Raw genomic sequence first — 27,431 nt, forward strand, 5'->3', positions numbered from 1 at the left:
TGAGTGTGCATGCACACGTCCGCGGGCGCGCCGGCGGGCGGGGGAGTGGTCGGTGTGCGTGCGTGGGCTCCGGGTGCGCAGGGAATACCGCGGGCTGTGCCAGTTGTGCCTGGAGGCAGGAGCACCGGAGGATGAATAATAACGCCTGGCTTGGCTGCCTTCCAGTTGATTTATGTCTCGTGTCAGGTCCCTGCCTCGCGAAGCTTTCCTAACAATGCCAGCTCACACTGAACGCTCCTTCCTCCACCTCTTCGTTTTGCACTTAGGCTAGCACTTTGTCATGTACCGTGCTCCGTGTTTTCTGTTTCTAAGTTCGGTTGTTCATTTTCTACAGATAATGACTTTCTCTAATTAGGACTTGAATATTTACTTTTCTCGGGACTCAGTTTTTTTGACCTACAAGCAACTAAGAACAAAGTTTTTAACGCATGCCTTTTCTTCATTAATTCAGCTAACGAAATATTTATGGGACACCCACTGTGTGCATTGTGCTGGGCGTTGTACTGGACACCTACCGTGCATACTTGATTAAGTCATGGGCCTTTGCATCAAAGAGCTCTTTCAGTTTATTGGACAAGAGAAGAGAATTAATTGCTCATTATTTTTCTCACCTGGCACAATCTCAGTAAACATTTTCAAATTTCACTTTTGTTCAAGGATTCTGATTCTTGTAAGAAAATTTCTTTCAGGAGTTCATTCAGAATCTGAAATTTGGGTGTGTATTTTATGCTTTCTTTCTGTAATATGCCTTTACTTGTTTTGTTTTGTTTTTTTACGTTCACATATGTAACTTTTCTGAAGACAAAAATTAGACGTTTACCCATAATGGAGTTGTGTTTGGTTTTTAACACACTATTATTGCTGAAACTAAAGGCCTGATATTCCTTCTCAGTAGTGGTAATGTTTTTCAGGGGATTGCAATAGTAGGTCTTTAACATTCTTGGAGTATATTGGAACTTTATGAATATGGAAATGCTTTACAGGCTCCTGGGTTTATCCCATGTAACAACACTTCAATTGATAGTTCCTTGTTTTCTGTGTGTATTCTCACACCCCCAAATTCACTAACTTTGAAGTTTATCTTTCATTTGAACTTTTTCCCCCACAAAGAAACCAAGTTCTTGTCAACTCATGAAGCCGATGATACATAAACAACTGTAAAGAGAACCACAAAGCTGAGATGTGTGGTTTCTTTGCTGTCATCATCTAGACACAATTGTGTCTATTTCTCATCTCATCCCACCCTGGCCTTACAATAAAAATTCATACCCAGCAGAATTACAAACTGTTAAATCCTCAAATAAATGCCAAAGTCTTGTTTAAAGGCATTCTTTCTCGCCTGCCTTTACCTGTGCTTTGATTTTGAATAGCTTGTGCTGTTTTGGAGCCTTCCTTTCTTAAGTTAAAGTTGACCTGTAGAGACTAAATATAGCACAGGAGGAGTACTTTCAGTGACTTAGTCACAGACCAACAAAACATTTTAATGAATGAATGGGATTCAGTTGTCATTTTGTAAATGATCATCTTTCTTACTTTCCTGATAGGATTTTTAGACCTTTCGGAGGAATTGGAGCTTACCCACATTGTGGAAATGGAAACCACCGAACCTGAGCCAGACTGTGTAGTGCAGCCTCCTTCTCCTCCTGATGACTTTTCATGCCAAATGAGACTCTCTGAGAAGATCACTCCATTGAAGACTTGTTTTAAGAAAAAGCCGGATCAGAAGAGATTGGGAACCGGAACCCTGAGGTCTTTGAGACCAATATTAAACACTTTGCTAGAATCTGGATCACTTGATGGGGTTTTTAGATCTAGAGACCAGAGTGGAGATGAGAGCAGTTTACATGAACCCATGGTGAAAAAACCCCTGGAAATTAATCCACCATGTCCAACAGCAGAAAACAATGTGTCTGTCCTGATTCCTGATGGGACAAATGTTGGGGGCCAAATACCGGAAGCCCATCCTTCCACTGATGCTCCAGAACAAGTGGTTCCAATCCAGGATCACAGCTTTCCACCAGAAACCATCAGTGGGACGGTGGCTGATTCAACAGCAGGGCACTTCCAGACTGACCTTTTGCATCCGGTTTCAAGTGATATTCCTACTAGCCCTGACTGCATAGACAAAGTCATGGATTATGTTCCAGGGGTTTTCCAAGACAACAGTTTTACAATCCAGTACATTTTGGACACCAGTGATAAGTTGAGTACTGAGCTCTTCCAGGACAAGAGTGAGGAGGCTTCCCTTGACCTTGTGTTTGAGCTGGTAAACCAGCTACAGTACCACACTCACCAAGAGAATGGAATTGAAATTTGCATGGAGTTTCTGCAAGGCACTTGTATTTATGGCAGGGATTGTTTGAAGCATCACACAGTTTTACCATATCATTGGCAGATCAAGAGGACAACTACTCAGAAGTGGCAGAGTGTATCCAATGATTCTCAGGAGCACTTGGAAAGATTTTATTGTAATCCAGAAAATGATAGAATGAGAATGAAGTACGGGTATGTATCATGACAACTTATAAAAACTGCTAAATGCTTTAGAGAAAGTAAAAAGGCTGAAATATGGTAGTTTCTTTCAGTAGTTAAAACCTATATAGGTTTTATTCTTTTTTTTTTTTTTTTTTTTTTTTTTTGTTATTCCTTTGGCTTTATGCTCTCTTTATTTTTTTTTTAAATGATGCTTAAATGCAGGCTGTTTACCTAACCTGACAATGAAGGTTTCATGATTTGAACAATTCAGATGTCATTTCGTTCAGTGTGCATGTGACTGAGAAGTTGCACATATATTGAATTTTGTATATCAAGTACTAATTTAATCTCACAGGAGAACTTGCTTTTGAAAGACAATCCCATAATAAATCTTATTAACATAATCAATACCTAATTTGTCTAATTTTAAAATTTTGCGTGTGGAGTAGCTACTACTTTTTTATATTCAATGGCATATCTTTTATTTTTAAAATTTGTTTTAATTATACACAACAATAGAATGCACTTATGAGTAGCTGCTACTTTTTTTTAAAGGAAAATATTTGGAGATATTTGTGGCCTTTTTCACTTTTAGTAGTACAAACACTTTCTGTGAATGATTCAGAAGTTCCTCCCATACTTCTGAATCATGCCAGAATACATTAAATCTCTTTTATTAGTTCCTTAAAGCATTTTACTACTAAGTTTCCACAATTCAGTTTTTATTTTTTTTCTTTTCAATTCTGGAAGAGTCTTTACAGTGAGTAAAGGGAGGATTTATGTTAATGGAAATGTTTATCCCCTTCATAAAAACTATGCTTGAATTTTGGTTTGCAAAGTGTGTTTGTACATAATTCAGTCCTCTTAGTATGGCTGTGTAAGCAGTATTCATTGACATGGAATTTACATTGCCACATTTTAATTTTTCTGTAACTGAATTTTATTTAAAATGAGGAGAATGGTAGTTACCACTTGTAAAGTTGATATGCAAAAATGGCTGTATATAGTACATTCATCTTTCTTTTTCTAAGTTGTTTTTCCTGTAGTGTAGAAGGAGTTAAAGTGTGGGATATTAATAGATATTTGTGTTTGATCAAGAGAAAGGATTAAAATTTTAGAGCACTTTCCATGGTACCTGACTTTGAAGACCTTTAGTAAAGGCAACCTTTAACATCATAAATAATGAGTGGCTTGGCCTGGTACTAAGAGGCATAACCCACAGGGGGAGGGGAATTATACTGAGTATCCTAACCCAGGAGGCCAGAGGAAAAAAACTTCCTTAAGGGTCAAATGTTAACAGAAAAAGTTAAGTTACACTACCCAAGTGTCTGGAGAGTCATCAAATGGTGGCAGTAAACCATTTACAAGTTGTCAAATTCTTAGTCTTGTTTCCAATCTTCTGTATTCTGACATGGTTCCAGAGCATTGTTGGTATTAGGGTTGCTTTGTTGTTGTTTTGTTTTTGGTTATTTTAATTTTTGGTCCCAGTTTAGTATTGACTAAGTGGTTTTCTTTTAGAGTTTCAGTATTTCACTTACATAGTGCCTAGGTCCATGTCTTTTTAGCAACTTAATTATCATGAAACTGGAACTGTGCATCTTGTTTCAGAAGAGAAGTGCGGAACAAGATGATAAATAGTTTAAGGCTCAAGTTTAAAGAAATATAGAAGACCTCTTGGATAAAAGTAAGGTCATGTCAAGAATTTAGTTTTCCTTACTAGAAGTAAGTTGTTTTAATGATTTAATGCATTCAAGATTCTACTTGAATCTTGCTTGGGTTGCAAAAATCTTATAAAGCTAAGTCCTTTTAACTTATTTCTTTTTTTAAAATATTTTTTTAGTTGTAGATGGACACAATACCTTTATTTTATTTTTATGTGGTGCTGAGGATGGAGCCCAGTGCCTTCCACATGCGAGGCGAGCACTCTACCACTGCACTACAACCCCAGCCCTTATTTCTTAATGCCAACATTGGAAGAGAAAAACATTTCTCATTTTTTCTTAAAAATCTTTTTAATAAGGTATCATTCAAAACCTATGTTGGCCCCTGAGCTAGCAATTCTAATTGCTGTGTCAAGGGTAATTAATTTTTTATGTACATACTCTCAAAGCCACTCTAATCTTTCCATCTCCAAATTGCAAAATTCTGCAGAGCAGTAGCCTCCCACTTCACTCTTTCAAAGCACATTTCCAGTCTGCTTAGTACTTGAGCATCTTGGTACACTTAGGTTTCTGTATTTGAATTGTTCAGCAAGAAACTAGCAGGATTATTATGCACTACATTACATTCTGTTACCATGAGCAAACGCAAGACAGTTATTTTGATCCCAGAAGATCTGGGACTTCTTGGGTCATCAGCATATTGGGTATTTTATCCTTTAGTATTTGCTGAAGAATAGATACAAGACCCAAAGCATGCATCGTTGGCTCAATTTATAAAATGGTTGAAGTTGGCACTTGATTTCCAAATCAGTTTCAATCAAGTAAATTAATGTTTATCTGACATTTAGGAGAGGGAAAAAAGTATGAGTGGCTACTATCATAATTAATATTGTATATGGTCTTGCTCTGATAAAATAGCAAAAAGTAGGAACTGTTGAACAGGAAGAAATAAAGATTGTAAATAGCTAAGTGTCAAAAATTAGGCTTTTGGGAAGTTGACCTGTGGTCACTGCAACCTGGTTTTCCTTGTATTCCAAAGCGATGTTGTGTTTCCTGGCAACAAGATGCAGATAACGGCATGTTGAGCCTTGCTGAGAGATTCACAAACAAGCTGGAGCAGCCCAGGTTCACATGGTTACCACATTATTTGGCTAAAGCTATTAATCTCTGTGGTCAGGCCTGTAGAGCTGGTCTATCTGTGCAGATTGCACATAACCAGGAAGTGTGTGTTCAGCTGCTTATATGTCCAAATCAGACCCAGTAGTATTTGGATTCAGGAACAGTGAATAATGAATGGCATTTGTTTATCCTACTTGTTTTCAATAGTTTATATGATTTGGTAAGTCTCTATACTATAACAACATCTTTTGTGTGTGTGTGTGTGGTGCTGGAGATTGAACCCAGGGCCTTGTGCATGTGAGGCAAGCACTGAACCAACTGAGCTATATCCCAGGTCCCAATATAACAATATCTTTATTATGTGGAACTTGGGGAAAGTTCGTAGGTCTGGTTCCCTAGCAGAGACAAAAGTTCATAGTTTCAAACTATGCAGATAAATTATTTTAATTTACTTCACAAACAATGGGAGGGTTTAATATCTATGTTATTCTAAATTACATATATAGTGTTCACTTTGTCAGGAATGAAATTGAAAAGGAAACAGCTCTTTAGGCAAGATAATTAGATATTAAAAACATGTAGAAACGGATTTCAGTAATATGTGCTTATTTGGTTCATTGTAATTAAATTTTGATACAATCACCTTTGTTTTCTCACTCTGCTTTTATATGTCTATCTGTAGATGTTTATTGTCAACATCAACTGGAACCTAGTCATATATGTATAAACTCCCCAGATTTGATGCTGAAGTTTTATTTGTTCATGGGATGGGCCTTGAAGATTTTCCAAATTCCAAATATGCAGTTGAGAAAACAACAATGAATGTTGTATTTTTCATTAAGAAAACAGTCTTTAACAGTTTAGCCACTCATCCTTATTAGAAGATGATGTGTTTTTGAAAGAGCCTTGCTATCTCTGTACTCCAGTACTGGTGTGGATAGTTGAAATATTGAAGCAGTATAGATCTTTTCAGCAACCATGATCACCATTGGTTTCACATTACATTCATTTCAAAGTGTGCAAGAAGTTTTCTGGTTATTGCTACCCATCAAGAAAGAGATACACTGCAAACCGTCTTTTGGAGATTACTTGCTGTTTAAAAAATGACTAGTGATGCAATGACACTAGTTCTAGCTCTGAATTTGCAGGAAGAGGGTAGGAGTGAAGAAGAAAATTGCAAACTGTGAATCTCTGGTTAGTTTTTCTCAGAGTTCTTTTCTTTTGGAGTTAATGTTTATTGAAAAAAGAGAAAGTTTACTTGTTTAAGGCTTAACCTAGAGTGTTGTCATAACCTTAGTTTTTGAGCGATTTTGATAACTAATTGCTCTTAGTAGTCTCTTTAATCTGTCCAAGAGACAGTCCCATTAGATAACTTCACAGAAACTATGTAAAAACTTCACAGAAACTATGTAAAAAGACAAAAGAGAAATTTATATTAATGATGGTAGAAAGCATTTTTTGGTTGTAATCTATGTAACTCTCAGTGAATTAATTTAAACTATAGCAAGCTCCTGACTGAACTGTACTAGAATAGTTAAATTAGCCTAGTTAGCGCTGGCCTGCACAGCTGCGATGATGTATGAACTAATTCATTATGTGTTATTGATAACACTGGAGAGAAGAGAACAGCTGAAACTTACTATGCCTTGTGACTTTTTGGTATTTCTTGAATATACACAGCTGTATGAGTTTGGATTTATTTTAAAAATTCCTGCCTAAGAGAGCTCCATAAGCAAGAACTGTGTTTGAAGTGACTTTCAAAATGTGTGCCTTGTGCTCTCGGATAAAGCAGTCCAATGAATTATTTTTTGTACTTCTTTATGCTGCTATTTACATATGAAATAAAACTAATTAGCTTCTATCTATACTAATCTAGAGAAGTTCCTGGGTCTGTGTAGAGCTATCATGAGAATCAATAGCAATCATTCATTTATTCCCTTTCTGCTTTTCATCAATAAGCAGATTAGACTTTTTGAAGCAGCTGTCACCTGGCTTCAGGTTGGGGTCACTCTTTTCCTGATGTCTATCTATGGTAATGAAAATGAACCTTGCAAAAAGCAAAGATTTATGACTTAAATTAGTTTGAAGAAGTAGCTTAGAAGGTTCTCTAACAGTTCCTAAAAATAACTGCATGATATGTTAAGTATTTTATCATTGAATGGGGTCCCAAGCTTTTATTTTTTTACTTTTTATAAATAATAAAAAGGAATCTTTTGCACATGGTGGGTGTGCAAAAAATGCTATTTTTGACTGATTAACTCTGCTGTGTCCTGTAAATCTATTTGCTATTTCTTGTTAAACCAGAATTTCTAGATTCTAAGATGTACATTCTATCATAAAGCAAAGGTAAATTTGGAAATTCTTCTGTGTATTTGTGTTTATGGTCGTGATCTTCGGTTTATTCTGGGTTTGGGGTCTGCTTTTCGCTAATAGACCTCGATTATTGGAGGAATGTTGCTAAAATCCAGCTATTTGAAATTGTGACTATCTTCTTATAGCTTTTTATTTCATCCCATGATTTGAGACCCCCAGATTTTTCATTCTTTGGTAATGATTTTGAATTGCATTTAAATAGGAAGTCAGGTCCTCTTCACCTATGTCAACAACCTTTAATAATTATCACACTCCTACTAGTGAATTGTGGGAGGAAAACTGAGTTCATATGTATAACATTTTTATAAAGGAAAATGAAATATAAGTTTAGAGTTATGATTTTTCTGACACAACTTTCTGAACAGGTGGTTAATATTGGACACTGGTAAATTAAAAAATACTGTAAAAGTAGTAGAGCTTCTGGTTTTATATTAAGTCTGAGAGTCTTGAGAGAGCAGTGTGAGTGATTTTGTATCTTTGAAAAAAAGAAGAGAAGGCTGAAGATTGAGCCATTTTCTATTTCATTCTGGGTTTGAAATTGTTAGGTAATAGTCTTAAGATCTTGGGTTGAACTGTACTTTGCAACACCACAAACACAGACTGTACAAAGGAATGAAATACATCTAAAGTTCACAATTTCTAGGAGCATATAAACCACATTTCATACATGAAGGAACTTCTTGAACTAAACTAAATGTTGCTTACTTTTATATTAATGTATGCCTGCTTTTATATTTAGATTATTTATCTAAGTGCTTCCTAGGAATTATATTGCATATAGTCTTTCCCCTATTTAAAATTTCTTCCTTCAAGTTTTAAACCTCATCCAGCCTAAATTCTGAAACTATAATTGAAAGCCTTACATTAAAAAAAAATTATTTTTAGTTGTAGTTAGACACAATGTTATTTGATTTATTTATATGTGGTGCTCCCCTCACATGTGCTAGGCGAGCACTCTACTGCTGAGCTACAACGCCAGCCCAAGACTCATATTTTTTAATGCAGTTAATTCCTTCTTTGTAGAAGAATTTGAAATTACAAGTGATAGGTTCTGAAATACATTTTGAAATTTTTGCAAACTTTATGTAAAATCACTTATTCAACTTGGTGTTTTGTAAATATTTATAGTCTGTACAAAAAATAGTTGATGTAAACAGTCCTGTGATCTGGAACCTCAGTTTAGAAGTTGATGATATTAATAAACTTTAGTTGTCAAGTGTGAAACTTCCAATTTTCCTTCCTGACCTAACCAGTTACTGTTACTAAGACAAGCATAGAAGAGAGCTAACTAAGCATTAATATTTGCGGTTTCTACACAACAAAATGTCTGTCTCCTCAGGCCCTTTTCAGTCCTTCTCTGGTCACTGCTGTTTACTTACTGGTAACAACCGCTTGACCACTAAAGAGCCTTTGCATGGTCATCATAATGAAAGGATAAGCTCTTGTAAGAGTGAGAATTCTAGAGTGACTGTTCCCTTTCACACTGGTCTGCAGAAACCAGTGACTTTCGAATTGTGTGTACCACAAAAAGTTGTGTAAGGAGCATAGTAGGAATCTCTCATGACTAAATTATCTGAGAAAGAGTTCAGTAAATTTGTATTCTTTATGCAAATGGAAGTCCTCTGTCTTGGTGGTATTGTTCCTGAGCATGAGGAAGAGTTTGTGTCATGTTGGTTGAAGCAGCACTATTCATAATGATGGAAAATATGTTTAGTTTAGGCTGTGTATAACAGGAATTTCTCTATTACGTTAGGTTTTTGTTCCCCCTTTTTGTATTAATTAAGGGATTTTTATTTTGTCCCTTCTCATATGATATATGGCCATAGAGTTCTTCGCTTGAAATTTTTACTAGCACTGAAGTAGTGAAGAATAGCCGGGATGGGGAGCCCAAGGGTGAACTTTGTTCTATTGCCTGTGCTTTCAGAGTGTGGTCTCACCCTGTGATCTTCATTGCTCCCATAGCTGATCAGGGTAGACAGCAGGCAAACTGCATAAAATACCCTCAATAAGTTCCTGCTGCTTTGTTCTTAGGTTTCTGTCACCTGGTTTAGCTCTTTCATTTCCAGACATTGGGAAAGGAAAACTAAACACTGAAGAAATGCTGGATTTGCCTTTCAGATTTAATTCTCATCCAAATAGAAGAGAGACATCCTTGAATCTGGGTAGAGGATGTGAAATTGAAGAAGCTTTGCTTGCTTGCTTTCTGACATTTTTGATTATCCAAATGCTGCCAGACATCAGTAGCATAGTGTGAAGTGGTCTAAGGATTAATTTAATATTCAAAAAATTTTTAGACTAATGTTTTGGAAAATCTTGGTTTATAGACTCTCTTTCTTCCAGAAACAATTACTGATTGAAGATAAGGTGATCATGGTTTACAAAACATAGACAGGAAAAACATCTATCTCTTAATATCTTTTCAGTGGGAAACTGCTCACCCCATTTACTTGAATAACTATCATTGATGAATTTGATATAGTTTGTTTACAGTCAGATCACAAATCTACTACAAGCTGTTTATTCATCTCTGGGTTCTCAGCACCAATACATAACAAGCCATTAGTGAACATATTTCCAGTTATTTCACTGACCAGTTAAATTTATCTGGATTAATGGCAGGGAGGAAGATAAAACTATTAAATATGAGAAAATTCTGAGTAAAACCTTTTTAAAGGAGTCATTTGTTTAATTTAAGTGTCAAAATTTAAGTGTCAGACCAGAAGTAAATTAAGCTAATAGATTAGATTTTGCTAGAGATTAGTAGAGGATGTTTTATGATAATTTTTATAATTAGTATTTTGTTTATGTGTAAATGAGTTCTGAATTGCTTAAGGTTATTTGAAAACAACATATTTAAGCATTTTACATTTGCATGTTATAGGATTTTATATATGCTATACTATACTATTGATTTTATACTTATGTAAGAAAGTTTTATATAAAAAAATTTTAGTCCTCTTTAAGTACTGTCAAATAAAAAAATTGAAGTTATCAGTATTTGTGCCTTGAATACAAGGGAGAGACATTTTTGGTCTATTTTGAGGTAAGATAGAAATCTCTCAGTTTTAAAAATATTTCATTTTAAAAGAAAGATTCATTTTCATAAAAATCTGTAACTGCATAATTTAAGGTAGTATAAGGCATGTTATGAAATTTTTAAGCACAAATTTTAAAAACCAGTCTGCTTTCTATTCCAGCTGTTCTTGTAGAAGTTAAGTTTCACTTCCTCGTTAGTCCACAGTTGAAGCTTGTCTCACTGTAGTCACCTTCTACAAGTTTCAGGACATGTGATTGAACTTAGATCACAGTTAAGACTGTATGATATTTCTGGTATCTTCAGGGTACAAAATTTAATCCCATGACTTCATAAATAGGTAGCAGTGAGTCTTCTAGTTTCGTAAGTATAATTTTTATTTAAGACTTACATAAGATTTCAGATTTATTCACATCTTGTTAGAAAGCATTTTGTGGATATGTGTTCTTTTGCATTGATCTGTACTTTTCTAATTAAAAAAAAAAAAAAAAAAAAGCCAGCCTAACAGTCTCTTTTCCTTGTGTGGTAATGTAATTGCTTTCAGTGGTTGCATGTGTGGCAGTGGTGGGTAGGGGGTTCAACATATGGCCTTACTTATTAGCAGGTTAACAAAACATTCTCATGAATTTGATGGCCAGTGCCTTAGTACCAAAGCTTTTTGAGAATAAGCTGTGCTAGCTGTGTTATATGTTTGTTTAGATACCTACATTCTTCTGGAGAATATGCAATTACAAAAATGTAAAAATCAGGTATTCTTTCATTTAGGAAACTACCTACTTCCCCTTTCTCTCCTATTTCTTATTCTTTTTTTCTATTCTCTTCTGGAATGACTTGAATACAATAGCTTAAATGTCTCACATTTTGTAAATCAGACATAGGGTTTAGCAGACAGATAAATATGATTCCAGATAGTGTCCCACTCAGTAACTGGCTGTCTTCTCAGAAATTCACCTGCTTCCACAATGTTCCAGGAGGGACCAAGGCAATAGTACACAACAGCCAGAATTTTGTCTAATCATTTTTAAAAATTTGTTCTAAAAATAGTTATACATGAAAATATAATGCATTTTGACACATCATCTATAAATGGAGTATAACTTCTCATTCTTCTGGTTATACATGATGTAGAATCACACCTGTCATGTAATCATATATGTACATAGAGTAATAATGTCCTATTATCCTTCTACACCCATACCCACTCCCCTCCCTTTGCTCCCCTCTGCCTAATGCAGAGTACCTCTATTTTTCCCTAGCCCCCCTCAATGTGAATTAGCATCTGTGTATAGACCTTTGTTTTGGGGGATTGGCTTATTTTGCTTAGCATAATCTTATGCAGCTCCATTCATTTACCTGAAAATGCCATAATTTCATTTCTTCTTTAAGGCTGAGTAATATTCCATTGTGTATATGTACCACACATGTATTTTCTTTATCTGTTGAAGGGCATCTAGGTTGGTTCCATAGTTTGGCTATTGTGAATTGAGCTGCTATAAACATTGATGTGGCTGTATCACTGTAGTATGCTGATTTGTTTAAGTCCTTTGGATATAAACCAAGGAGTGAGATAGCTGGGTCAAATGGTGGTTCCATTTCCAGTTTTCTGAGGAATCGCCATACTGCTTTCCATAATGGTTGCACCAGTTTGCAGTCCCACCAGCAATGTATGAGGTGTACCCTTTCCCCCACATCCTTGCCAACATTTATTGTTGCTTGTATTCTTTTTTTTTTTTTTAATAATTTTTAGTTGTAGATGGACACAATACCTTTATTTTATTTATTTATTTATATGCGGTTCTGAGGATCAAACCCAGGGTCTCACATGTAAGGCAAGTGTTCTACCACTGAGCCATAATCCCAGCCCCTGTTTGTATTCTTGATAATTGCCATTCTGACTGGAGTGAGATGAAATCTTTGAGTACTTTTGATTTGCATTTAATACTCTTACCTACCCCAAGTCTTTTATTGAGATATTTAGAAAGATGAGCTAAATCCATAATTCAGGTTTTTATGTTAATAGTTTTACCAAGTGATCTAAACCTCGGTAATCCCATCTTAACTAGATCAATCAGGGTCTTTTCTTAGAGGTAGGCCGTTTTTAATTCAGTTAACATTTGATTCTTAGTCTACCCATAACTACTGAGATCCGTAAATATACTGATATAAACTCCCAGTATTGATATATAAGTATGTCTGTCTGCAGCTACTTAAGATGAAAAGGGGAAAAGTCCAGTTGTTACCAAGAGCCAATGTTGTTGTATAGAAATTAGAGTCTTAACCTCTGGTTAACATGGAAAGATGTTGCACTGGATGTAAGCATTTAAAAAAAATATTTATTTTTTAGCTTTAGGTGGACACAATATCTTTATTTTATTTTTATGTGGTGCTGAGGATTAAACCCAGTGCCTCACGCATGCCAGGCGAGTGCACTACTACTTGAGCCATATCCCCAGCCCCTGAATGTAAGCATTTATAGATAAGTTTTATTACCTCCTCCAACAGTTTTGTTCTATTTGTTTGAGGCAGTGTTAGCAAAAGTCTTTATTAGTAACAGAATAATTGTCAGTTACTATGCTTCCAAAGCAGAAAGTTATGAGTATATAGTTCTGTGAGGTTTAGTAACTACACTGCTTTCACAAAATGTTGGTATTGTATATACCATGGCTTTGATTCTCATCACTTTGTAACATATGTGAAGGGGATGTATAAGCTGCCAGATATAGCCCAGCATTACTAAATGAGTTTTGAAACATCAAAGCCAGGTATCAAAAGCCTACTATATTTTGTGCGCCTGTGAAATTTCTTTAGCAGCAGCAAACATACCCCATCTGCCAAGCCTGTCTCCAGCCAGTAGCAGAAGAGTCTGAATACTCTCCAAAGTGCACTTAATCATTCTATGGTTGTGACTGTTGGTGTGGGGAGACATTTTCACTTTACATCATAGTAATAAAATAAGACCTACTAATTGTGACTGGTTAGTTTATTAGGGTATGTTAATAGTTCAAGGTCACAGGTTTATCCTTGTAGAAACCAGTTTACTCTTACAGGCAGGATGCCAAGTTTCCAAAGTCTAACTGATCTGGTTAAAACTAACTAGAATGGTATTCAGAAAAGTTTATACTTAATTGGCCTTTGCTGAAGTCTGAGTTCTATATTTTCTTTACATCACCTTCCCACTTAAACATGTTCCGCCTCTTGTAATTTCTGTTTTACTTAATGGCACCATTATCCAGTCACCTAGATTGGAGATGTGGGACACATCCTGGACTGTATGTGCTCTTCCCCAAATGTACTTGCCCTTCGGGCGGTTTGGTCCTCTTAAATACTTTGCAAATCACCCCTGCAGTTGCCTCCTTAGTCCTCTGTGATCATTTGTCTTGTGTGCAGTTGTAATCGCTATAAATAGCTAAGCATAGAATAAATATCAATAAATAAACGAGTCTCTTTCCTCACCTCTTTTTATCCTCCCTTGCCAAATATTAATAAATTAGTCCTCCACATCACCACTGTTGGAATGACCTTTATAAAAGGCAAGTGTGGAAGTTGATGAACATCCACCCATGATTCCTGCTGTTCACAGGGTCTAGTTCTGATCTCTTCACCTCCAGCACTCAGCCATTCCTTTTTTTTTTTTTGGTACTGGGAATTGAACTCAGGGGCACTCAACCACTGAGCCACATCTCCAACCCTATTTTGTATTTTATTTAGAGACAGGGTCTCACTGACTTGCTTAGTGCTTCGCCGTTGCTGATACTGGCTTTGAACTCACGATCCTCCTGTCTCAGCCTCCCCCGAGCTGCTGGGATTACAGGCGTGTGCCACTGCATCCAGCCTCAGCCATTCCTTACCTGGCCCAGCCAGACTCTCTAGTTCAGTCTCTGTCTTACTTCCTCTACCTGTGGACACCCTGACCGTCTATATGAGCCACATTGCTTCTCAAACACGCTCCTTGTGCATGTTAGTCACTACCTGTAGGGCGAGGCCTCCCCTGTCTTCCTGGTGATTGACTAGACTGGACACACATTTCATCTACTCTGGGATGTCCCTTGACCACCCTTCCTGTCACCTCTATCAGCAGAGGTAAGGCATCTGCTTCTGAGTTGTTCCCAGACCTGTAGGCCATGTTTCACATATGCCACAGGGTTTGCTTTTCCTGCTAGACTAGCTAGCGCTCTGTGGCCTTTTACCTTTTTTCTTCTATCCCCAGTATGTAGCCCACTACCTAATCATGTGTCTACTTAAGATTATTTTAGCTTTAAAAATGATCACATTTCCTTTTGGTATTCAAATACTATTGCCTACAGTGGTTATGTTCTTTCCTGAGCTCCCAAATGCATAAACTTAGGAACTGTCTATCTCCTAGTAAATAGTGGTGTACTGATTTCTGTTTCATTCAACACCTGTTTCTTTATTGGTTCTGATTCTCATTCCAGCTGCCTGTCCTTATTGTAGGCTTTCAGTTTCTTTTAGTATTTGAAACAAAAAAAGAAATTATATGTGGGGAATACTTCTGACTTAGTGTGGGTGTTGGAGCTCTGTATATTGGTAATTATGTGTTGGAAGATGTTGGCCTAATTAGTATGTGAAGATATTTGTTGAGTAAGAGGAGAAACACTGTCCCAAAATATCTAAATTATGAGAATGGGTGCCCTTTTCAAAATTTTAAATGAGCCTTGTATCTGGATTCTTACAGTGTATGTGTGGTGGTGTGTTAGTTGGCAAAGCTTGTGAAAACAATGGTTAATATTTCAGCAGTTCCAGTCCATTCTTTATAGCAAAAGCAAGGTTTTGGTTTTTTTCTCCCCTGACTCATAGCAGGATTAAATCTGAGGTAAAACAATACAGATTGATTTAGCCACATGATATATTTAGCGAAAGCTAAACTGATCTATGTAGTGACTATCTCCGTTACTTCTCTCTGGTCATCTAGAAGTAGGAATGTCCTCAGACCAGATAGAATTATTATCCAGAATTATTGCACCCTGCTTTTTTTTTAAAAAAAAATGTTTATTTTTTAGTTGTAGGTACACACAATATCTTTATATCTATGTGGTGCTAAGGATCGGACCCAGTGCCTCAAGCATACTAGGCAAGCACTCTACCTCTGAGCCACAATCCCAGCCCTGCACCGTGCTTTTACAAAGACCACCCTCACTGCTCCCACACTCTCCAATCTCTAGCACTGTTTCTCTTGCACAGTTTCCACACACTCTATATTTACTACTTTGACCCTTTGTCCCTATCTGCTCAATACTCATATAATATTCCACCTGAAGATTCTGAGAAGGCAGACTCCTTAACTCATGGCCTGACATCTCTCACATGCCTGTTACACCCTGGTTCACATTTTCTTATGTACCCTAGTTACCCTGTTCAAAAGGTCTCCTCCTTGGCTGTCTGAACTACTCCCTTCTTATGAGAAGCAAAGTGCTTGGAAAACTATTCTTGTTCTTTGATACAGCCTTTTACTCACCATTGATGTTTCCTAATATTTAAATTCCTAAAATTCTTTTCTCTTACAGAAAGCTTTCTTGGTTGATAAAGCGAAGCATCTTACTTTCCTGAGTTTTATCCATTCCTGGACACCAGTAACTAGTTTCTTTCCCATAATGCTGCATGTCTATTCTTTTTCCTCTCATTCTCTTTTATGTATTTACCACTGATGAGTTTAGATAGGCAAATAAACTGCTTCTGGTTTTATACAGTGTTAACTATTCCTCTCATGTAGCCCCTGGAATGCAGGGACTACATCTGTTTAATTCATTATGTATTGCCCGATTCATCCCACCATTACCATTACTACACATAGATGACTCACAACTGCTTTCTGATAATAGGAAGTAGTAGTTTGATAAAGAAGAATGGTGGATGTTGAATGTTGGGCAACAGTAATGCACACGTTTATACTGATGCAAATTGTGGAGGAAAATCTTGGCTTTAGATTTTTAAAGCATTCCCTGTTTAAGGGAAGCAGGTGGTAAAATTAATTTTATAAAAAGGATAATTTAATGTTTTTCAAATTTGTTATTTTGCCTCTGTTAGGTCTAGAATTGCACATTGAAAATCAAATACAGCTAAAATAGTACTTTGATCCATCAACCCAAAAAACAGTTGATTGTAGTAAATTAGGATTTGTCATAGAAATTTCATAATGCCCAAAGGACTGAAATTCACAGAGAATGTAGCAAAAGCTGCAGTTGTAGATGTCTTTCTCATGCAAATCATTATCTGTGAAGTTTCAATAATACAGGCGTGCATAGAAATTGCTAGCATGATGTCCAAAATGAAATCTCATACTTAAACAGCAAAAAACATTGGTTTTATGCGTGTTAACGTAATGACTGCTGTTCTAAAAACTCCTAAAGGAAATAGGATTTGTTAACTTATAATGGGGAACTTTTGATGAGAAATAAGCTTAAAGGGGACAAATGTGGTTAGAAACCCGAAATGGCCTTAAGACAGGGAAAGATTTGTCTTTCTCTTCTCAATTATAACATCATGGTCTCCTAAAGCCCATAAAAATTATTTAAGGCAATTTGATGTGGGGTTTGGCATAGGAGTTCCAAATTTCAGAGTTTTTCTTTTTTCTTTCTTTCTCTTTTTTAGGATTTCCCAGAAACATTTTCCCTTTTAAATTAGATATAACTATTTACTGTAAGTCATTTTAAACAAAACAGTGACCAAATGTGATTTAAGCTATATGTTATTGTCTATGCTTAATAAAAATAAAAAGACCACATCTTACTATTAAGGGATTTTTAAAATAAATATATTTCTTTTTATAAGTTATGTGCTTTTTTTGGTAACATCAATTGGGCATTTAGCCTGAATTGTTTTCATAGAGAATCTGACTTACAAATTACATCAGGATGAAGGGCGAGAAGTAGATTTTCCTTGACATTTGTCAGGGGTATTGAGAGATGTTAGTAGGCATTCATGAGGAAAAGGGAGAGCCTTGGTAGTAAATTTGGAAGGCTTTGTGCTAGCACTTCAGCACCTTCCTTAGCGCTCCAAAGGATTGTGGTGAGGCTGCAGTCAGTAACCAAGTGTTTTTCAGACATTCACACCAGAGTTCTTTCTGTACAGAATGTGTCACAGTCCTTCAAATGAGTACACCAAACATAGTTTGGAAAGTGTTGCACTAACCAACAAAGCAAGCAGATAAAAATTTTAATACACTTTCCAAAATCATGAATTACAGCAAGGAACTAAGTTATTTGGGAAAATAATTTAGGCCCAACACCTGAATTTTACATGTCTCAGTTGTTCTGAATACTGCTCATTCTGGGGTATCCCGAGTTTTGTAGACAACCATTTAGAAATGTTCAGTAGAAGGGAGAGTATGAGGAACGTATTCAGGAACTTAATTATCTTGTTGATAGCTATGATGTTATTTTCTAATGTATTTTATTTTTTATATTTGCTTAGGGAAATTTTCAAGCATACTTAATAAAGAGAAGAGAGGAGGAAAATGGACACTTTGCCAGTTACCTAAAATAATATTTCAAATATTAGATGAAATGTTTAATTAAAGAGTAAATATAGGGGGCTGCCGTTGTGGCTCAGTGCTAGAGTGCCTGCCTCACATGTGTGAGGCACTGGGTTCAATCCTCAGCACAACATAAAAAAAATAAATAAAGGTATTTTAAAAAAAAGAGTAAATACAGCCAGGTGTGGTGGTGCACACCTGTAATCCCAGCAGCTCCCAGTGAGTGGCTTGGGAGGCTGAGACAGGAGGATCAAAGCCTGGAGTTCAAAGCCAGTCTCAGTAAAAGCAAGGTGCTGAGCAACTCAGTGAGACCCTGTCTCTAAATAAAATATAAAATAGGGCTAGAGATATGGCTTAGTGGTTTAGTGCCCCTGAGTTCAATCCTCAGTACACCCCTGTCCCTCCCCCCCAAAATAGTAAATACAAGCCTGGTGCTGTGGCACACACCTGTAATCAGTGATTTGGGAGGCTGAGGCAGGAGGATCACAAATTTGAAACCAGCCTCAGCAATATCCCGAGGCCCTAAGCAACTTAGCAAGACCTGTGTCTCAAACTAAAAAAAGAGGAAAAGTAAATACATGTTTTAATTGGGTCATGCATTATAAGTTAAATTTTAAATGAAACTAATTGTGTAGTGGGACTTCCCCTACCAGCAATATGGTGATGTTTGGAAAGGGCTGATTCAACAATTATAGACCAGATAACAAAATGGCAAAATATTCTCATAGTTACCCTCACAATAATCCAAAATCATCATCTTCTCTTCATGTTTTGCCAACATTTTTTTCTTCTTAAGAATAAAACACAGTATTGGTTTTGGGTGGATTAGGAATGTTGGCTTAGTTTCCAGAGAAATTTTGTTTCCTTTTTGGATGTCTATATCAGCTTCATCCTCAGACTGACATCCAGATTACCTGCACTCAGGGTTTGACTCACCTTGCTGGGAACTGGAATATGGAATTATATTGATTAGTTTAGGCCAGTAATGCTGTTGACAATTCTACCATAACTCTATGGCCTGGATGTTTTGGCCCTTATTAGGCAAGGGCATTTAGAGAATGGATACTGAGAAAACAACCAAGAATATCTTTTTATTCCAAGTAAAGCAAGTTTTAAAAATCCTACAACAGGCTGTACTAGATATTTTAATTTCCACTCAGATGGATATTTCTATTTAGCAGTTTTTTCTTGGGTCTTTTTAGAGGACAAGAATTTTGGGCAGATTTGAATGCCATGAATGTGTATGAAACAACTGAATTTGACCAACTACGAAGGCTATCCACACCATCCTCATGCAGTGTCAACTCTATTTACCACACAGTTTGGAAATTCTTCTGTAGAGACCACTTTGGATGGAGAGAATATCCTGAGGTATTTACATGATCTTTAAAAAAAAAAAAAAACAAAGAAAAAACCATACATTTGAGTTGGGTTTTGTTTTGTTTTTGTCTTTCTCTGTTATATTATTCTTCCTTTCTGACAATGACTAAGCAGAACTACAGGTCATAATTACAGAGCTTCTTGATATAAGAGTCTTTGAAACAGGTAAAACTTTTCTCCATTTTTCTGAAAATGTGTTTATTTTCATTAATCTGAAATTTATACACAGAATGCTACTATTATCAGAGAACTAAAATGCTCTCCCCAGAATCTTTGTACTATCGTGATAAAGTATTTAGACTTGGTGCAATTAGAATGATTTTAATGAGATGAAAATTTGTGTAACTTTGTGTCTGCCTCCTGGATTTACAGAGATTAGATCAAGTGTTAAACACTTAACATTTCAGAAGCCTGAGAAAAACAGTCACTCTCAGGTCTCTGAAAGAAGTACTTAAAATTGTTTATTAAGCTGTGGTCAGGCAATAATATAAATTTATTTGGAATTTTGTCTTATGTGCTCATGCATCCTTTGTCTGAGATAGTGAAACTAGCTCATCAGTTACAAAGAAGGCTTTAAAACAATATTTTACATTGCTTCTGAATGACAACCTGGCGTCAAAACACCCTGAAGTGAACTTTAGAGACTAATTTCATATTCCACAGATCTGACTTCTTCTTGATTACTTCTTTTCAGCATTGCAGAATGAGAGAACTTCTCTACCTTACTTAGTGTTATTGAAAAATTTTCTTATTCTTTTAAGTAATCACTAGATTTTGCCTTCGTTTATCTTTCAGAGTAATAAATAGCCTGTTTAAAACGTATTCTTAGAAAACTTAAACTCTTTCCTGTGTTCTACATATCAGAGGTTTCTCAGATTTGAAACTTAATTGGTGTTTTTGAACTTTTGACACTTACTTCCCCTTCTGAAAATTTCCTTAAGAAAGATTAAAAAAAAAAATCTCTAGGACATCATTAAGGTGGAAAACACAATAGAGGAAGTGCCATGGGCCTCCCGTGTTTCGTAGGTAGAAATCTGTGTTCTTCTCAATAGGGAGTATATTTCTACTCTGTATCTTTGAGGGGAGACCCTATATATAAAGGAAATGAATTTGATCCATTGTACATTGTTGAAATTCCTCTGGCAATAACAGTGAGGTTAACTGTTTTCATATTTTATAGTGATTGTTTATTAACTTCTTTCTCTTTACCTCCTGTTTTCTACTCCATAGTCTGTTATTCGACTGATTGAAGAAGCCAACTCTCGGGGTCTGAAAGAGGTCCGATTTATGATGTGGAACAACCACTACATTCTCCATAACTCATTCTTCAGGAGAGAAATAAAAAGGAGACCACTTTTTCGCTCCTGTTTTATTATGCTTCCATATTTACAGTAAGTGTCCAATGGAAAGTCTCGTATAAATGTACTTCTGAATGCCAGTGAAACATTTTAAATTAAGTATCTTGGTTGTTACTTCAAGAATGTGAAATTCTGAATTATTCTTTTGATTTAATTCTCCAATATATCGAGTTCAGGTAAGCTACAATTAACATTGAAAACAGGATGTATCCTATTGGATTTTTTTAAAGTTGAGAAGCAGAGTTAGCATTTTCCTCACAACTAAAAGTAATGATGTTTGGAATAAGGCAGAGAGTTTGCATTTCTTCAGGGAAGATTGAGTTTTCCTTTCCATGAGGATCTTCTTTGATGTTTCAAGACTACTTCCTACCCCAGATATACCATCAGCATTTGGGTAGAGTCCCACAAGGTGGTGATCTCCATTCTTTCTTCCTTAAGTGAATTTCAATTGGAAAAATTGACCCTTTCAAATAACTTACTTTCTCATTTGCTAAGTAAAGCATATTTTCTTAAAAATACTAAAATTTTATGTCCTATATCCTAAGAATGTAGTCAACTTTCTAAATTGTAGATAAGATCTTCTTCCATTGTCCCAAGTGCCATTTCTTCCTCCCCTTGCCAGATATCCCATTGGCACATCTTAATAGGTACCAAAAGATGGGCATGTTACCATTAGTCTGGCCATCTTTGAAAGTTGTATCTCTAGGAGATCATATACTCAAATGTATCCTAACATTAAAAGTGATACTAGGTTTATTTGATTTTATTTACTTGGAATCTAGAATACTGTTGGTTGGTTTCATCCCATCTTTTAGGTGAAGGTGCTATTTTTATATTCCTATTGTTTTTATTTCAAGCCCTATGTTTTTCCCAAGTCATTATGATAGAATCTTGATCTAATTCTGGGATTGTAAGGGGAATGTTGAAAACAAAATACCTAACCCCTGCAATGTCAGTATTCATAAGAAATTTATAATAAGACCAATTTTAGAAATATATATTGACTTTGGTCAAGTATACTGCTTTCTGTGCAGTCCAAATGTGAAAATTTTTATTTGTGCAGGGTTTTTTGTTTTTGATGTTGTTGTTGTTGTTGGTTTGTTTCTTGTCCTCTGCTCCTTTTCTTTTTCCTTTTAGAACCAGTAAAAATGCTATTTCTGGGATTTCACCAGCACAGTTGGAGCCAGTGTCAGCATGCAATAGTTAGAAACAGTGGTCCTCTTGGTGAGACAGTAGAACCCATTAGTGAGACCAGCAGCTTGGCCTTGATGAGCCAGTTCAGCAAGATGTAGCTTCTATGTGAGGGTAAAAATGCTCATTCAGGTGCTATGTTGTTGGGAAAGTTTTAATAAACGGTGACAATCCATTTGTTTCAATCTTAATATAAGCAGTTATGAAATACTTACTTTAAATTTTAAAGTATAAACTATAGAGGAATAGAAGCAGTAGGGGAACTAATGCTACAAATGGCTTTACTGTATTTATAATATTGGCTTAAAAGAGAACAAAAAAGTTACTTTCCCTTTTTCTTTTTAAAATTTTCTGTTTTAGTCTTCCTGTCTGAATCAGTGATAATCAAGCATAAAGTAAGAGGTCAGCAAATCAGTGATTAGGTAGATGCTTCAGCAAGAAAAGAGCAGAGGAACAGCAAGTTCACCAGAGTGGAATGGATAAATCCAACAAATCCTGTCTGCCCTCGGGTCAGGGGCTGCTGGACACTCAGACTAGCCAAGCTGGGAGAAGATGAGGGAGACTGGTTCCAAAAACAGATTCCAGGAGCAAATTCCAGAGGCAATGGTCTTAGCCAGAGAGAGTTTTATTTTGTCCTCTGTATTTACATGTTATTAAATGCAAAGGATCAAAGAAAAACAGGTGAAACAGGTCAAAACTATCAAAGAATCAGAGATGTCTTAAGAATTGGAAATGTGGACTGGGGCTGGGGCTCAGTGGTAGAGCACCTAGCATGTGCAAGGCCCTGGGTTCGATCCTCAGCACCACATAAAAAAAAATTAAAAAAGAAAAAAGAATTGGAAATGCTACGATCGGGAGGGAGACTGATTTCATTTATTTTCTACAAATTCAGCTTTTTTTTTTTTTTTTAAAGGGGCTTCCCTGTTGCCTTTTATCAGGGCTGATAACAAGAGGCTTTTTCTTTAATATTTTTAGAACACTTGAGCCAAGATGGTTAAAAAAAAAAAAAATCAAATCTCAGATTTAGGGTATGCTTTGGGATTCATTTCTTGAAGCTGAAAGGATACTTGTCCTGTGCAATCCCTTCTCATGATCATGAGAAGGCCTAATACAGTTTCTTTGACTCCTCACCCAAAAGAGTAAAATGAGCTAATTTTGATTTCTTTACTGAAGTAGGTTTGGAAAATGTCTTTCAAATTGGGGAAGGGAGAGAAGGAGAGTGATAAAAGATGACCCTTGGATTCTGAAAACCCATTTTTAGGGGAGGCCCTTGAGTATTAGTTCAATACAGTTTTAACTTTGCCTCTTTCAAGAAGGCCCGTACAGCACTGTGAAGCATGCAGTATATCATTGGAATTCCATGAGCTGAATAGAAACAGCATTTTTAGAAAATACAGGTGCATTTGTGGCTTTGCTTAGTATGTTTTTTTAACCTACAAGTAATTAGAGTGTAGAAGTCTGTCAGACATATATGCATCAGTGTTTTAGTCCAGTTAGGATGTTATCTTGTTAAAAGTAAGCACCTATGGGCGGGAATGGATGCTAACCACACATAGAATCGAATTTAACATTTTAAGATATACAAGGTTTATTTGCCCTGGCTCATCTTCAAGAAGTAAATAGCAGACCTTTTAAGAGATATGTGATGTTCTCGTTTTATGGAATGGGTTTTGGGGCAGGAATTGTAGCAGAGAGAAGAGGAGCATTCTCATTGTTAGGTTTTCAGTACAGGCTGAGGCAGTCTGTAATCTTTCTTGGGCATAGTGTTTGGGGGAGACTATTACCTTCCTTCTTCAACCCAGAAACCTTTGTTGTGACTTCAACCCCTGACAATAGTGGAAAACCTGGTGGGCTGGGACTTAAACCTGTAGAGAGTAGGAAGAGAGGGGCTAAAAATAAAGGGCTTACATTCTGTGCTTTCCTACTATTCCTGTAGAACAGTGATAGCTTTTTAAGGAGTTACAGACCTTTGAGATTTTGATTAAAGCAGTGGGACCTATATTTAGAAAAATGTACCAGTGGAAAATGGGTCATGGTACCAGAAAAATGTACCTCTACTGAGGCTCCAAAGGAATCTATCAGGGATCTTGAGAAAATGCCCCAGAGGATAAGATCTGTGTGCCTTTTGTCATGAAAGTGGAGATGCCAGCACCACTTTAAATCTGTCCTGAACTTCATGCACCTGAAGGATTTTGCCCTGTATCTACTCATTCAGAACTCTCTCACTAAGGGACTTGGAAGCATAGCTGCTTACTTGACCAAGGTGGGACTGGAGAAGGCAGTTAGTTATGCATCCATAGTTTAGCTGCTGCTGCTTTTTTTTTTTTTTTGGTACCAAGGGTCAAACCTAGCGGTACTCAACCACTGAGCCACATCTCCAGCCTTTTTTATATTTTATTTTGAGACAGGGTCTCACTAAGATGCTTAGGGCCTTGCTAAGTTGCTGAGGCTGGCTTTGAATCCCTGGTCATCCTCCTCCCTCAGCCTCCCCAGCTGCTGGGATTACAGGTGAGTGCTTAGTTTTAGCTTCTTAATGAGCCATATCTTACTGTGAAAATACTATGATACAGTAGTAGTAGTGAGAGGCAGGCACATGGAATTGGGATCCTAATACCCATCTATCACTTTCTAGCCTTTTTAAAAAAGTATAAATTGTGAAATATATAGAAATGGAAAGAGGCCGAGTTTAGAAACTGCGCACAGGCATGGATTTAAATCCTCTCTGCTCTTTGGTAGCTGTTTTAGGGCAAATTATTTAACTCCTCTGAACCTCAGTTTTTGTTTTTGAAAAGTGTGGATAACTAAGTGATCTTGCAGAATTAATTGTGACAGCAATACTGTATAAAATGTTTGGTGACCATGATGAAGGTGAGGGTGATGGTAGGATCTGCTCTTGGAGATGAGGTGCACGATCACACACAGCTGTAGCCTCTGTGTCATAAAGCTTCCTAATCCCTTTGGCAGACATGGCTTCCTTATGACAGCACTGTGTGTGAAGGAGTGTGACAGTATCCTGACTCTGAGACGGTCTCAGGGTCATGATTTCCTTAGTTTCTGTGTCTTCCCTTTTTCCTCTGTTTTGAACAGAATTGGCTACAAAATGATAGAAGTTTAAGCATTTAGGCAGGGGTAAGTAACTTATCAAAGCTGCTGCTTATCTGAAGTCATCCTTCAAAGTAACAACTGAATATAAAGGTTCTGGGATATGCTTTCTAGTCTAGGTAATTAGATCCATCTTAATCGCACCCAAAGCTATAAATTTTGAATATAGTGGTGGGCTTTATTATTTGTAATCTTAAAAAGTGAGAGAAATTTCAGATACTTGTCAGCTTTCAGTGCCTGCTTCATGATTTTTCTTTTTATTCAGAAATAAACCCCCTTTCATCATCTGCCCAACACAACCTTTAGTGATAATCTCTTCTGCTTAGTATAAGCAGAGTTCCAATAAAGCATACAAATTATCATCACTCCATAGAATCTCCCTTGAAACAAAGTTTCTTTAACCATATAGAAAAGAGGATTCCAGGAGGATTCAAAAGCAGAGATACTCATAAATTGGCCCTTGCTTATTTGCCCTGCAGCAGTACATTCCAGAACTTCTCCACAGGGAGGAGGCCAGGAAGACGCTAATAATAGGTTATCCATGTACAGGCAGTGGGGTGTGTTTGTTTTTGTCTTTTCTTTCAAATGAAGAATATTTTTGTTTTTTAAACAAGCATTTAAGCCATACAAGTTATAATATAGAGCACTTATAATGTGAAATGTATTTATTTCTGCATGTTTTACATGAATGTTCCTTCTCCATCTTAGGACACTTGGTGGAGTTCCCACTCAGGCTCCTCCACCTCTTGAAGCAAGTTCATCATCACAAATCATCTGCCCAGATGGCGTCACCTCAGCAAACTTTTACCCTGAAACTTGGATTTATATGCATCCATCTCAGGACTTCATCCAAGTGCCTGTTTCTGCAGAGGACAAAAGTTACCGAATCATTTACAACCTTTTTCATAAAACTGTGCCTGAATTTAAATATAGAATTTTGCAAATATTGAGAGTCCAAAATCAGTTTCTTTGGGAGAAATATAAAAGGTGAGTCAGAGATGTGAAAAGTTCCCTGAGAGCTTTTCTTAATGTAGCTAATATCAAGTGCAGAATGTAATAAATACCTACATATAATTTAATGTTTGTATTTTCCCACATATCAGTTCACATACGATCCATAACAAACCTATACATAGGATTATTACAAATTACATTTTGCAGAGAGGAAGGTGAACAGTAGTAAAGTTTGGCAACTTGCCCTAGGTCACACAGCTAATAAGATGCAGTACTAGAATTTGAACCTGAGCAGTTGAGCCCCAGAGTCCTTGCTCTTAATCTCTATTGTGCTGCCCCTCACTTCAGTAGACAAGCTAATGTAGTACAAAGGGAACCTATTCAGACTGAGGAAGCTCAGATAAGGAAGGGAACCTGAGGAACGTAAAGCACAAACTGCATTTGAAATGGAAGAGAAAGCAAGTGGGAAATGGAAGAGAAAGCAAGTGGTTAGTGAAGAAGGAAGGATAGGGACTTTTCTGGAATGGAAAAGCTCAGTTTAAACTTTTAATATGATTTTTGATGGCATCTTGCCCTTGATACCTACATTAGTACTTTTCTTCCTTGAAATCATGAAGAAAAGTGTACAAATACATCATGCTTATTAAATTGATCTCTATTTCCTTCTGATTTCTCTGTTCACTTTTTGCCTTAGGAAAAAGGAATATATGAACCGGAAAATGTTTGGCCGTGACAGAATAATAAATGAGAGACATTTATTTCATGGAACATCCCAGGATGTGGTAGATGGAATCTGCAAGCACAACTTTGACCCTCGAGTCTGTGGAAAGCATGCTACAATGTTTGGACAAGGCAGTTATTTTGCAAAGAAGGCAAGCTACTCTCATAACTTTTCTAAGAAATCCTCCAAAGGCGTCCATTTCATGTTTTTGGCCAAAGTGCTGACTGGCAGATACACAATGGGTAGTCATGGCATGAGAAGGCCCCCTCCTGTCAATCCTGGCAGCGTCACCAGTGACCTGTATGACTCTTGTGTGGATAATTTCTTTGAGCCTCAGATTTTTGTCATTTTTAATGATGATCAGAGTTATCCTTATTTTGTTATCCAATATGAAGAAGTCAGTAACACTGTTTCCATTTGAAAAACCTTGGTACTGCTAAATTATTTGATATGAACTCAATCCAGCATTTGTAGCAGGTTTTGAATGGATGGGACTGGGTAGGGAACAGCATTGGACAGTAATAGGGCACTTTTCAGACCCATTTTTTTAAGTGCTAGAAAATGTAATTTTTTT

The 27,431-nt window shown here is 36.6% G+C and overlaps 1 protein-coding gene across 1 annotated transcript; it reads left to right on the forward strand.

The window, feature by feature from the left end:
- The first annotated feature begins 53 nt into the window (after positions 1–53).
- LOC107143303 (TCDD inducible poly(ADP-ribose) polymerase) lies at positions 54–27,431 on the forward strand. Its single transcript, XM_015486936.2, has 5 exons — positions 54–2,505; positions 19,354–19,522; positions 20,762–20,922; positions 25,891–26,169; positions 26,831–27,431. Exons 1-5 carry the CDS (start codon positions 1,517–1,519, stop codon positions 27,276–27,278), a joined length of 2,046 nt encoding a protein of 681 aa, XP_015342422.1. The 5' UTR covers positions 54–1,516; the 3' UTR covers positions 27,279–27,431.

The sequence above is a fragment of the Marmota marmota genome, unplaced genomic scaffold (genome assembly GCF_001458135.2).
Source record: "Marmota marmota marmota unplaced genomic scaffold, marMar, whole genome shotgun sequence".
NCBI classification, from domain to species: domain Eukaryota; kingdom Metazoa; phylum Chordata; class Mammalia; order Rodentia; family Sciuridae; genus Marmota; species Marmota marmota.

Excerpts from the sequence above, each read along its gene's own strand:
- LOC107143303 (XM_015486936.2), top strand. The coding sequence starts at position 1,517 with ATGATCATCTTTCTTACTTTCCTGATAGGATTTTTAGACCTTTCGGAG. Across the intron at positions 2,506-19,353 it reads AGAATGAGAATGAAGTACGG|AGGACAAGAATTTTGGGCAG; the intron begins GTATGTATCATG and ends GGGTCTTTTTAG. Across the intron at positions 20,923-25,890 it reads ATTATGCTTCCATATTTACA|GACACTTGGTGGAGTTCCCA; the intron begins GTAAGTGTCCAA and ends TCTCCATCTTAG.